General features: G+C 25.2%; 1 protein-coding gene across 3 annotated transcripts; it reads right to left on the bottom strand.

The window, feature by feature from the left end:
• Positions 1 to 4,458: 4,458 nt before the first annotated feature.
• On the bottom strand, positions 4,459 to 14,910 carry LOC126900098 (protein abnormal spindle). Of its 3 annotated transcripts, none has more exons than XM_050675556.1 (15): positions 14,768 to 14,910; positions 14,375 to 14,557; positions 13,168 to 13,380; positions 12,250 to 13,066; positions 11,921 to 12,037; positions 11,649 to 11,775; positions 9,513 to 9,886; positions 9,158 to 9,378; positions 8,970 to 9,092; positions 6,246 to 8,909; positions 5,818 to 5,943; positions 5,542 to 5,722; positions 5,290 to 5,474; positions 5,096 to 5,233; positions 4,459 to 4,792 (listed from the first exon to the last, which is right to left on the bottom strand). In XM_050675556.1, exons 1-15 carry the CDS (start codon positions 14,780 to 14,782, stop codon positions 4,583 to 4,585), a joined length of 5,694 nt encoding a protein of 1,897 aa, XP_050531513.1. In that variant the 5' UTR covers positions 14,783 to 14,910; the 3' UTR covers positions 4,459 to 4,582. The 3 variants fall into 3 exon arrangements, with proteins under 3 accessions (XP_050531513.1, XP_050531512.1, XP_050531514.1); XM_050675555.1 differs by having other exon boundaries at positions 5,818 to 6,057; XM_050675557.1 differs by lacking the exon at positions 14,768 to 14,910 and having other exon boundaries at positions 5,818 to 6,057; positions 13,168 to 13,322; positions 14,375 to 14,508.
• Positions 14,911 to 14,915: the final 5 nt, after the last annotated feature.

Below are 14,915 nucleotides of genomic sequence, written 5' to 3' on the forward strand. Positions count from 1 at the left end.
TCCGATGAAAGTTCCTTGTAGACCAATGTATTTATTTAAAAGTAAAAATATTATTTTTTATAAAGTATTGCATGAGATCCTTTAATTTTTATACATGTTTGTCATAGAAGTAACGAAATATACTACTTTATTATTTTTTATTATTTCTCCATAAAAATTACATATTAAATTATTAAATATTAATTTAATACTATATTTAATTTCTATAATAAATATTTATTCATAAATTATATTTTCAAATCTAAAAACTACTAATCAGGAAATAATTAAAGTAATAGGAGTTAGTTTTGTTTTTCTTTTTTTCGACTACTTATTCTCGTCCTCGACATTTCAGAATACTTGTGTCTTGAATTTCGTACTTTCTTTCTTACTTGGTACGTCTAGTATTTGTGTCTAATTAGGTGTTACCCTTATTCCCTTCCTTTAACAACGGCCTTTCGACACCCACAGCTAATCCGGAGTGTCAGCTGAGCACGGTAAATAGTATTTATATTTACTAAATACTGTATCATCAACATCAACATTATCTTCGTACACATCACACCTTACCTCTCTACTCCTTTTTTCGTTTGTTTTGTTCTGTGTTACGACACTTGTCCCTACTATCCCACGTCCATATTGTGCCGCGACCCCACTGCGCTACTGTTTTTTGTTATCTTATTTACAAGAAATCTATAATTTTATAATGAAATAATACTGAATAATTACAAATTAAAAGTAATTATTAATGCGAATTATTAATTATTAATTTGATAAATGCGTTTTTCTTTTTAATTAGTGATTCAAATAGCATTTCATCATTTTCGATAATCTTTATATAGGTATTCAATTTTGATTAAAATATCTAAAAAAAAGGCATGAAAAATTATGAAACGCATATCATACAATTGCTACAGAGATTACAGCCCCTCTCCCTTCTAGAAAAAATTTGATAACCCTATGAGGGATCACAGAAGAACGTGCTTCCTATTAGTTCGTCACGAGTTAGGATATTAATCAGTTTTCATAATAAGTCATTAGTTATTTATAGAAATTGCAATAATTTTACCGAAACCTCTTAAATTAGGGCTGGCGTTATTTAAAATCCACATAACGGTATTCGGTGTTTGCTTCAATACCGATTTTATTCGATATAATGACGTTTCGGTAAAGCTTTTGTTTTATTGATCATTTATTATATATATATCTTTTGTATTAAAAATTTTCAAAAAAATGATATCGAATGAAAGGAAAATATCTAAGGTTCAATAAAAAAAAAATTAAGTTGTTTGTCTATATAAAAAAATTATATTAATTTGTTAATTTTAAAAAAAGTTATGGTAGTTTTAAGAAAAGAGTAAAAAAAAAATGACAAAATTTAGCGATTTGAAAATTTGTAATTTTTTTGGAAATATCCCCTATTTACGGGAAACGAGCGATTTTTTTTCAAGGGTAATGTCTTCGACTAGATACGATTTGTGATCTTTTGACGTATCGTTGAAAGAAATCAGTTCGGTGTTAGTTTTAGACTATTGACTAACTTGCACTCATATCCGAGTCCAATTTTACACCACACACACTCAAACTAATTTTTGTAGTTATAGAACTTACACTTGCCATCTTGATGGCACAGCACACGTTGGACAGCTTTATTTACTTAAAACCAATATTTCATAGCTCATTACTTCCGTTTTCATCGCTTTTCATTAAGTTTCTTTTATCTTATTAAAAACTGGGAAAAATTGTCCGTTAGTAATCTTTGTATATTGTTCTCCTGTAAATATAATATCTAACGACATATTTGAACACTATTTTACCATTCTTGGTATTTAATTTATTACTGAGGATGCCTTTAATGCTAAACATCCTAACTGAAGTAACTGTACAGTAAATAGTAGAGGTAGAGTTCTTAAAAACGTTTTAACTAAAAATAAACACTAGGTGCAACCTTTGCAAAGTCCTAGATATTGGCTTGCACATCAAAACAGACTTTCGATATTTTTATAATCAAAATATCTAACTCGGTAATCATTTGTGTAGACAATCTACACGCATACATCATATCACACTTTTGTTCTACTTGAACTTGGTATTGGCTCAACTCAAACTTAATGATAGTGTCAATTGGACTTAAACCTACGGATATATTAAAAATATGTAGATGAAGCTGACAAAGTGATCAAGTCATCATTTACCACTTTAAATCAACAAGCTGTTATTAAAGCAACAAAAGCGTCTGCCTCTTCGCCTATTAAAAATTAATTACCAGTACACTTAAAACAACCACTTCAAGAAAAATTAGATCGATCGATTAGATCCCAATGTAAACGCTTTAGATATCCAGCTGATAATGCCAAATTAAATTTTCTTAAAAATAAACTAAGCAGAAAATTCTCCAAAACTACAAAAATTAATATTTTGATTCTTATTTGTCAAAATTATCAACTCAAGACTCATAATCATAGAAAGCTAGAAAAAAGCTAATGCAACAAAGTCAATCATATCCTCTAAAAATATCAGACCACATTATCTTTTATTTTTAAAGTCTACTCACACTATCATATTTTCCTAAAAATCTATCATTGTCCTCATACTCAACCCTCACAAACACGCTGAGTATGTCTCTTTTTATCGCTCTACAGTCTTCTACCTACTTAAAAATGTTTGAAAAAGTTCTGTTAAAAAAAAAACTTCTTTAACAACGAAACACAACATCATTCCAATCCATGAGTTCGACTTCAGATCCAAACATTTTTTTCCATCAACTTCACTGATTATATTTCAATTAGCCTAGAAAAAAGAACAGTACTATGTTGCTGTTCAACTTGATGTAGCTCAGGCTTTTATTAAAGACTAACGTAAAATAGGTCTTTTCAAACTAAAAAAATTCCTAATTACAAGTCCCACTTAACAAACCGTACATTTGCTGTTAGAGAAAACAACGACTACTCCCTAAATTACAATATTGAAGTTGGTGTCCCACAATGTAGCGATATATCTACTTTCTTGTATTCTGTCTTCGCCCATGATACGCCTAAATCCTAGGAACTTATGCTGATGTTACCATCTTATTAACATCAAACATTGATCCAGCAATGGTTTCTACAAATCATCAAAACCATCTTGATATGATACTACAACCCCCTTTATTTTTGTCATGAGAATTAAATAATAGCTTATCTTTTAAGTTAAATTTGAATAATAAATGTTTTCAATTAAATTCTCTATTTATTACTCTAATTCATAATAATAGTAATTCAGAGCATAATTCTGTTCAACCCGTTATCTGGATTGGGAGTATGAAATCCAGAGTTTGGGTTTATTCAGTTTCATCCACATTAATTAATCAATTAACTTTAAAAGAAGATTAAACTAATTCAATCCCTATTTTAAGTACAACCGGATTACAATTATTAATCTATATTAAATTAATACATTTTTAATGAATTTAATATAATCAGAGACATTGTGTCATCATGAAATCAGTAGGAATAATCTCGTAAGAATAATTTCATTATCATACGGATGGGATGAATTGATTGGATTAAAAAATTCAGATCAATATAGGTTTTGAAAATTAAAAAAATATATATATATATACATATTTGTCTTTCTTATAAAAACTGAAATTATGGTTTTGTGTATGATACTGATTTATTGAATGTGTACAGAATATAAAGTTAAAATAATGACAAAGCTAAATATATTTACCATTGACCGATACACCATAGCTGATTTGTATTCTTCATTCACTTGTTTATTGATAGCTTCTTCAACAGTACTTGGAAAAGAAACTTTTAATGTATTTATACAAATCTTACCTTCTTTATAATTTCGATTATAAATTAGATTTTTGTAAAGACTATTTTTGAAAATCCATAAACTGGGCTTTAAATTAGTGAGTATATAAATCATTTTTAATGGTAATATGGTATGTATTTATAATAACTAAATCACTATGTTCAACAATATACCTAAAAGTTATTATATTATCTATAACTGGTTTACTGATTTAAAATATATACATTAACAAATTTTTATTCACTAATTACATGATTAAAATAATAGCCAGCTACAAAATATAAAATATAATAAATGAAGCTGTTTAAAATCTTGAATATTTAAATTATATATATATAAATAACTTCATTCATAAAAATATTTTTATGATAAATTTTTAATTGAAATAAACTAATTACAACATAAAGATTTTTTATGAAGAAAGTATTAATTATTATTAGTATTAAAAAAATTAAATGACTTCGTAAGTATTCCAAGTGTATGTCAACTATGTTGCTAATAAATAATAAAAAACGTAGTAAAAAATTATTGATAATTATAATCATAATCTAAAATACTTCTTATTTATTTTGTAAATATATGAATATTAAAATTAAATTGTGTAATGAGTAGAAATTATATAACTATAAAAACTAATAAAAGTTGTAAAATAACTAAAATAGTTACTAATGATTTATATTTAAATCAATATTTATAATTACACACAACAAATTTTAAACAGTTATAACTAGTAAAACTTTTTTTATAAAATAATAAAACGTAAAGAAATAAAATATATAGGATAATAGAAAAATATTAAAAATCACTTTACATTTAATAGTTTGCAAATTTGAGTTGTAGCATAAAGGTCAGATTCAAAACATTTTTGACATATAGAACCAATATTCCATGTCGGCTTTAATGATGGTAACACCATAAATTTCTTATCAAGTTTTCGAGTCTTATATTTTCTATTTAATACGCCTATCATAAATTTAAAGTCTATCGCAGTAATAGAAATATTTTGAATAATCTGAAATAAAAAAAATTTTTTTTAATCTTGCTGGCATTTTGTAACTTAATCACTTAAAATTTTGTTAAACAATAATAATTGCACAAAAAGTTATTATCCCTGTAAAAATCATTAAAGTTTATTCTGAATGAAAAAAGGTAAGAGAAGGTTTTCATGAATGAACTAAATCGTATTGATAGTCAATTATTCATATAATTCAATTTAACACTTGAATAGATAAAAATATATAATTATTTTAATTAAATAATTTTAAATATCTTTATTTAGAAAAATACTATTTATTGAAAATTATACTAAAATTACTTTTTTCTTTTCTGGATCTTGCATGGCAATCCAAAGCCAAGTAGCAATTGAACAATACAATTTACTAGCACCGATTTTTCCACAGCTTGTCTTCATCATTTTAATTAATTCTTTTATCATGTCAGCTCTAATTGTTTTCTGTAGAAGAAATAAATTAATAAATTATATTATTTAAAAATTAATAAAAAAATTACCCTCCAAATATGCCAAGAAGTTTCATGGTAACGCAATAAATTAGTAAGTACGCGTATAGCAGGTTCTCTAGCTTCTATGCTAGGTTGAGATTGATTGGAATATTGTAGAAAATGAAAAATATAATCAACAATTGTACCTTCAGCTGTTTTAATACACAGCTCTTTTGAAAGTGATGTACACAATTCTAAAAAAATTTATGAAGTTTAAGTTCAATAATTCTATACTATAATCATTAAGTCGTATTTTGTTACCAAGAGTCCAGAAAACAGCAGCTAGCTCTTTATATGAATATTCATTCCGTTTTTGTTTTCTCAGAACATCTTCCACATCATGATGTCGTCTACCTAGTGTTAAAGCTCCTCGTTTAGGAAAACGAATTGTTTCTCTTCTACAATTGTATTTTTTACGTATACAATAACCTCTCCAAGCTGACTAAAATTATAAAAAAAAAATTATTGAGTTACTCACTATTATTTAAAAAGAATCTTCAGTACTATTTTTAAATTATTATTTATTTATTTGTGTACCTGAATAATGGTGGCGGCATAGGATAGTTTTTCAATTTGTAGTTTGTTAATGAGTTGTGGAAAGTTCTTTCTAACCAAAAATCCACGAATAGCCGCCTGAATTTTAACAGCAGCAACATTCTTTTTCTGGAAGCACTTACGGATTAACACATTTCTAGTCCAATTTTGCAATTTGATAGTAGCTCGCATTTCAATTTCCGTTTTAACAAGAAATGCATGGGCTGCTAACCACTTTTTACACTACATGTCATAAAAAATAATTTTGCCACTATTTTTTTTCAATTTTATATATTATAAAGCTATTTACTTATTAAATGATAGAAATTAAAAAGAAGTGTAACTATCCCACAAAGAAGTTAATATAAGATCATGCGAGCTACTTTCATGAAACTAGGTTAAAAACCAGAATTTTTAATATTACAACGTACCTCTTGTTCCTCAATAACATTGTTCTGATAAGATTCTAAAGTAATCTTTATTTCTGGCCATTGTTTTCGAACTAAGTATCCTCTAGTAAGCGACTGTAGGACAATAATAGATTTTATCATGGAAGAATAGTTAGATTTTTGAATTTTCATTGCTTTTTGAGCTCTAAAATGCCTTTGGACAGTAACAACACTATCTTTGAGTAACAAATATTCTCTTTCATGTTGTTTCATTAGAACATTAGCACGGTATAAAGATTGAATTTTCATAACACTTTTTCTTAGTTCCAAGTACTTTATTCTATCTTTAGTAGATGGTAAGGATCTCCGAAGAAATTTTTTAATTTTATTACTAGCATTCACTAGCTTTGTTTTTTCAACCAGTAGATTACACTTAGTTTCAGGCCAATTTTTACGCACTAAATATCCACGTATTAATGATTGTAATTTTATTGTCATAGTTTTAGTTTTAATATATATTTGCTTTTGCAGTTTCATAGCCTGATTGGCTCTAAACTTTTTCTGAATAATAACAACAGAACTTTTTAACAATGTGTATTCCTTTAATTGTTTTTTCATCCTATATTGTTTTTGTATCACAATTGTAAATTTTTTTAATTTTGTGAAATATTTATATTCATTTGTAAGAGGAAGATTTTTCCTTAACGCTTTTTTGATAATGTTACTACATTTAGCTAAATGTTGTCTATTGATTTCTAATTTTTCTTTTATAACTGGCCATTGTTTTCTAAATATATAACCTCTTGCATAACTTTGAATTTGAACTATGTTTACTAGTAACAGTAAATATATTTTTCTTTGTTGTTTCATAGCACAGTTAGCTCTATATCTTTGTTGTACAACAATTGCAGCGTGTTTAAGAGTTAAATATTGATTTCTTTGTTTTTTCATCATGAAATTAGTCCTAAAACGTCTCTGAATGCATATTGTAAAATGTGTCAATTTCTGATAGTGTATTCTCTCTTTAGTAGATGGTAAGGATCTCCGAAGAAATTTTTTAATTTTATTACTAGCATTCACTAGCTTTGTTTTTTCAACCAGTAGATTACACTTAGTTTCAGGCCAATTTTTACGCACTAAATATCCACGTATTAATGATTGTAATTTTATTGTCATAGTTTTAGTTTTAATATATATTTGCTTTTGCAGTTTCATAGCCTGATTGGCTCTAAACTTTTTCTGAATAATAACAACAGAACTTTTTAACAATGTGTATTCCTTTAATTGTTTTTTCATCCTATATTGTTTTTGTATCACAATTGTAAATTTTTTTAATTTTGTGAAATATTTATATTCATTTGTAAGAGGAAGATTTTTCCTTAACGCTTTTTTGATAATGTTACTACATTTAGCTAAATGTTGTCTATTGATTTCTAATTTTTCTTTTATAACTGGCCATTGTTTTCTAAATATATAACCTCTTGCATAACTTTGAATTTGAACTATGTTTACTAGTAACAGTAAATATATTTTTCTTTGTTGTTTCATAGCACAGTTAGCTCTATATCTTTGTTGTACAACAATTGCAGCGTGTTTAAGAGTTAAATATTGATTTATTTGTTGTTTCATAGCACAGTTAGCTCTATATCTTTGTTGTACAACAATTGCAGTGTGTTTAAGAATTAAATATTGTTTTCTTTGTTTTTTCATCATGAAATTATTTCTAAAACGTCTCTGAATACATATTGTAAAATGTGTCAATTTCTGATAATTAATTCTTTCATCAGTAAATGGTAAGTTCTTTCTTAAAACTCGTTTTATTACATTAATAGCGTTAGTTCTTTTTTGTTTTTCCTGATTTAGATTATATTTAATCATAAGCCAATTTTTTCTTATAAGAAAACCACGAAAAACTTTTTGAATGATAATTACAGAGAGTTTTGTTTTTAAGTAAAATTCTTTAGCTTTTTTCATAGCAATGTAAGCTCTAAATTTACTTTGTATAAATATAGTAGTTCTTCTTAAAATAATGAAATTTTTTCTTTCTTCAGTTAGAAATTTTAATTTTTTTTGTAAATAACGTTTTATAGTAGTAGAAGCCATATGTAATTTTTCTCTATTACTTACTAATTGAGGCCTAAGAATTGACCACTTTTTTCTTGTTATAAATCCACGAGCATGTGACTGTATTATGATAGCAGCCATGTGACGTTTAGCAATTCGTTTTGCTCTTATTCTTTTTAAAATGACCAATTTTAAACTACTGTTACGCCACCAATTTTGGATTTTTTCAGCAGCTTTATTATATTTTGGAGTTAGATATTTATAAATTATTTGCCAAAAAAGAGACAGAATTTTTTCTCTATGGCCATTAACAATATCTCGAGTACTTATATTACCTTCAATTGTTATGTGTTGTAAAATTCTTTGTATCGCTAAATTTACATTATGAATTTTTTGTAGTTTTGAAATAGCTGGTAAACGTAATTTTTGTGATAATGGATCACCTTTAAATAAAATTTCCACTACTTTGGTAATTCTAGTACCATCTCGTAAATCATTCAAAGATTTAACAGCATAATTAACCTCATCTAAATGTGTTTGTTTATGAGTTAAAATATAACCAATGTTACGTAGACGACGAACTATATCACCGTGAGCTGTTACCAGATCAGCACAGAATGCCATAAGAAAATCATAACTGCTCTAAATAAATATTTATAGGTATTTAAGTATATTATAAATATGTATTTAAATTATTAGTACTTTGTAAGGTGAATCCAGTTTAAATAAACATGGGTTATGCCGTATTAAATGTTGTTCTTTCGCACAATCCAAAAAATATATGAGCATGAGTATTTTACGCAAAATAAACTTTTTCATGGCAATCTGGAATTTAAAAATAAATTTAAATCAGTAGGTTTTTAAATAAATTTCATAAAAATAATACTTACATTGAATGATGGAAGATTAACTTGAAGAACAGTGGTTTTGGTAAATTTTTTCTTCACATAATCATTATTAAATAAATTTTTCCGAATAAACCATCCTACTCCATCTAAATCAGTTGAACCTACTTTAACAGGTACAATTTGTCCATATATAGCTTCCAAACCAATACGAAACCATAAAGGGTTATAACATTTGAGTAAATCAATTATCTTTTTTTTTAAACCTGTAAAGTATAGAATCTTAGAACTAAAATATTGTTAAATTTTAATTTAGGATAATAAAAATTATGTTCAAAAAATAAACTTATGATTTATACTAATTTATATTTTTACTATATTCTTATTTAACTAGGCATACTCAAATCTAAATGAATTTGACGATCATCTCTCACTGTAATTAGATCTTTCTCAATTGAAATTGTTAATTTTGATAATACAGTTGCTATTCTTTGAGAAGTACAAAGATTTGATGTAGCTTTTCGTAAAGCACTCCATTGTTGAGGAGATTGTCTATAAATTTGTGCAACAAATAAATCTTTTTGCGTTGCCAATTGCATAGGTTTATTTTTATGAGAATCTTTAGATGCTTCTACCCAAGCCATAGCAGCTTGCTCTAAATCACCAGAATGATCTTCATCTACTAAATTTTCTGTTGGTGTTAAAAGAGCATTAAGCCAACGAATCATATCAGATTCTTGACGATTCAGCCATTCAGTTTCATAATATTGGGACCTAAATTATATATAACATTTTTAAATTGTTTATTATAATATTATTAGCATAATAGTACAATAATCAGTCTTGGGTAATATTCTGAATACACTATTCCAATTATTGTATTTTGATTATTTTTTTAGTATTCCAAATACTATTTCAAATAAATTTTTTTTTAATATTCAGAACAGTATTCCAAATCATCTAAAAAATTCTATTATTCCTAGAATTAAGAAATACTTCAACAAAATGTTATTTTTGGTTTTATCATCACTTGTAAATTTCTAATACAGATTAAATAAAGAGATAATAGGTCTTATAATTGAGTGAACGATTATATTATTGTTTAATAAATGTTAGAATCGATAAATGACATTTAGATAAATGGTAATGCGAGTTTTTTCTAGAGATAAAGGTGGATAATCATTAGTGATGGGAAATATCGAATAGTAAAAATATTCGATAGTTACACAATATATTCGAATAGTTTATGCTAAAAATAAACTATTCGGTTGTATAAACACAATTTGAATAGTTATACGATAGTTTAAAATATTTGAAAATGCCCATTACTAATTTTTACTATTATTAATTGTATAATAATTTATTTATAAGTATTCGTTAATTATCTTCTTATTATAATTAAGTATACTTAATAAAAATTTTAGGTAGAACTAATCAAATATTTTTTAAAACCATTCGGTAGCCCATTCAAATAGTTTATGCTAAAAATAAACTATTCGGTTGTATAAAAACTATTCGAATAATTATTCGATAGTTTTAAATATTCGAAAATGCCCATCACTAATAATCATCCAATAATGATTGTATGCAGTCAGTCTATCAATGTTATTCTATACATGTTTTTTTCTATTACTTTAATATATTACTTAACTGAACATCATTCCATAAAATCACAAACAATTTTAACTGTGTATTTATTTACTGTATTTAGTTTAACAGAAAATATTTATTTTAAAACTTTTTAGACACAATACAAATAAATGTGGAAAGATTATTCTCTTATGGAAAATGATAAAACTGTTCAAATCAATTAATTAAAAAGACCTATTGAAAATAATGAAACTACATTTGAAAAGCTCATTTTAGATATTACATTGAATAGGAAAACAATTCTTTCACAAGATTTAAAAAATATATTATTTTATTCAAGAACTAACATTTTTCCTGGAATATATTAATAAATTTGGTTTGAATATCTGTTTATCAAAACTAATTTTGTGTTAACATTTCCAATACATTTTCATATATTTATAACAACTAACTCATTAACATATAAATATGTGAAAGAATAAGATCTATGCGTTAAATTGAGATATATATAGATTTTGCTTCTTTTATAATTTATTAAGTGTATTTTTTTAAGCAAGCCTAATAACAGTGGTTTGGATAAGCATTAAATAAAAAAATATGTCTGGCATCCATCATGCGCATAAATAATATCATCAGATGAAAACTACTGGCTAAATTTTGTTCTATTGAGTTAATTTTTAACAAATAAATAAATAAATCAACTTATATTTAATTATCAAAATCAATTAATCCAAAAAGGCAAGTGATAAATTAATTTTTGTGATTTAAGTATCAATTTACATTGTATAAATTTCACAATTTTCGTTTTAGATAATAAATTTCATTTAATCCATTTTAAGAATTATTTTTGTAGAATTTTTGTACCTCGATATTTTCTATTTACTATAAATACTAAACTCTTATGTTTTATTTAAGTTTTTAGTGATAAATTAATTAATTAACTCACATTTTTAAAAATGGATCTTCGGCATTATTATGATACACTAATTCTGGATTTGCCAGACATTTTAAATACTGATCACACTTGTCAAGATTTGGTATTTTCATTCGAGATGCTCTAATTGGACTATTACCTGAGATATTAGACAAATGCAAATAATATAAATATTTGATGTAATAAGATTTAAATATAAATAAAGGATAGTCAGAAATTGAATGATAAAAATCACACCCATATGCAGTGAACCAGAACATTATAAGTATATGATATTTACTTACTATATTGTTTTAGTTTAGTTTTAGTAATTGCAGTTGACTTAGGACTACATTTATAGTAGGGAGAATTCTTAATAGCAAATGATGGTCTTTTGGGTTTAACACCACTGCATGTTACCACTATAAGAAAAAAACAATGTAAACTTAAACAAGAAGAAAAAATTTGACAAAAAGAAATTTATATAAATCAATATTGTAAATTAAAAATTAAATATTATTTCACAACATGAGAATTAGTTTACTTTTTTTTAATGAAAATGAAAATCAGATGTAAATAATATTGATTCTAAATAAATATTCTTGATAGTCTTTTTAATATAATAAATAATTACTTGAACGGTAACTCATATTATAAGATGTTGAACCTGTGTTAATTTTTGTTATACTAGAAAAAGGTGGAGTTAAATTTAATTCTTGGGTAATTTTATCTTTTATGTAAGTAGTACTTGCAGGTTCTTCATCTTCAGCGGTTTTATCATAAACATTTAAAAGATTTACAGATACTCTGGTTGGCTTTCTTTCTTCTGGTGAATATATTTTAGCAACAGTTGAAGTTTCTATTGGCTTAAAACCAAATGAAGAATTTAATGATGTAGATGCTGATGCTCCATCTTGAATATCAAAACTTAATTGTTGTATATCATTATCATTTTGAGTACATTTTGAAGTAGTAAATGGAGACATTATATTTTTAGTATTTTTTAATGGGGTAAAACACAAATCACTAAATGGGGATCGTGTAGATACAATTTTTAAAGGTTTGTCTAATGAATCATCACTCATTGGACTTGAGCTTTTATTCTGAATGTTAAAATGACTATTAAAACAATGATCTTGGCGTTGTGGATCTGGACGTTTAATACTATGTTCAGGGCTCGTTAAGATTGTATCACGTCCTAATATATTTTTTTTGGAAACTGGATAATTTTCTTTTTCACCCACTAAAAATGTTTGTCTTCTAATCTGTGATTGTAGTGAATCTTCTTCATATGTATTATTTGTATGAAAATTAGATTTTACTTCAGGTATTTGATTTGAATTTTCCTTGATGATTTTGTTTTTAATAACAGAATTATTTGCTTGCCCATAATTTACAATTTTTTTTGAAATGTTTGATAATTTTGGTTTTAAATAATTGGAAGCAACAGTCTAAAATAATAAAATAATAAACGACAGTCAATACAAACAAAATCAATAATTATTTTTTTAATTAAAGGCTGTATATTCAAATAAATTAAATTCCAATGAACCTTGGATGTTTTGCCTGGAGGATAAATACAATTTCCTAATATAACAAACTCATATTTCTTGTTACAGTCTTTCTGCTCGATTTTGATCGACTTGCGTATATTTCCATATTGTGATGGATTCCAAGTAATCATAATATCACGGCACTGATTAGGGCCTAATGAAAATTCAAATATATCAAAGTATATTCCATCACTAGAAGGAGGTAACACAAACTGAAAGTGATAAATTAAATAATTAAAAATATTCATTAATTACAATAATGTATTTAATCATAACTAACATTAAAATAGCATCAATACAATAACTTTTAAACCTACAAATTATTTTTTTTTAATTTTTAAAAATTCACTATTTGTAACTATTTCAATAATTAAATAAATTTAAAAATTTTTTAAATAGGTAAATACTTTTGAATAAAAAAAAGATTTAACATCATTTATTAGTTATGAGTTACTTTAAATTTAGGAGTTTGTTTAATTTTATTCTTTCATTTTCAGAGTATTATATTTACATATAAAATAAAGCATCTTCTGTTAGGTTTTATTAATCAACATTGAAAAGATTTTAAGAAATCATTTATTCTTAAAACATTATATTGTTTTTTTGTGCAATCTATAGTTTATTATAATTTTATAGTTTGGCTATTTTATACAGAGGGTGAATCTCAAATTTTAAAAAATCATTTTTAAGATTTATTTACATAAAATATAGCATATTGTATTAGCCTCATTCATTATGTCATCTATATTAAACAACTTGAAGCTTGATTTTATAAGTATATAAAGAAAATAAAATAACATTATTTTCCATTTTGAATTGATAAAAGAATTTATATACTGCCTTGAGTTAATTAGTAAAATAAACTTTATAGTATCTAATATTAGAACTAAACTTTTTAATACTTTCTATATGCTATTCTAGCATTCTTATTATTGTCATTATTCATCTGTAATTAGATCTATGTATAATATTAATAACTTAAATATTGATCAATTTTATTCTTTTATTGATTAGTTTCAAGTATAGTTAAATAATTTAGATAAGAATTGTTAATATTAATAATGTATTTATAACCTTTATGTTTTTATGTTAAAATGTTTAAATAATTTTTATTAATCAAACTAGGTTAATTAATTTATAAATGTAATTTTATTTGGTCAAATGCCATTTGAATAAATAAATAAAACAAAATAATACAATTAATACCTGTCCTGATTTATCAAGTGGATTAACTACTGTCAGACACCTGACTGCTGTTTCTTTAAGTTTAATGTTAGAAAATTCTACTTGGGTTTGTTTTTGAAATGGTGCTAAAATCATTCGATAATTTTCGACATCTTTACAGTCATTAATTTGAGAATTTGTCTTGACGGGAGGTGAAAATTCAACCTGTAAAATTATTGTTCATTTAAGACATATTATAATAAGTGTAAATGGCACAATTATAAATTCATTAATATAATTATTTATTAACAAAAAATGATATGTTTAAGTTTTCATTGTAATTTGTTAACCAATAACAAAATAAAACGTGCAGGGTTAAAAAAACAAAATTACAAAGCCACATTTGATTATAAATTTATTATTACGAATACGTACGACAAATTTAGCCATTTTGAAAGACAGTTGAATAGCTTACTAAACTACATTTACATATAGTCTGTGTTAACTTTTTAATAAGAAAAACCGTTAAGCTTGAATAACAAAGTAATCTCGTTATCAGTATTGTTATATTGTATTATGGAAG

The sequence above is a fragment of the Daktulosphaira vitifoliae genome, unplaced genomic scaffold (assembly GCF_025091365.1).
Source record: "Daktulosphaira vitifoliae isolate Bord-2020 unplaced genomic scaffold, ASM2509136v1 Scaffold_2, whole genome shotgun sequence".
NCBI lineage: Eukaryota > Metazoa > Arthropoda > Insecta > Hemiptera > Phylloxeridae > Daktulosphaira > Daktulosphaira vitifoliae.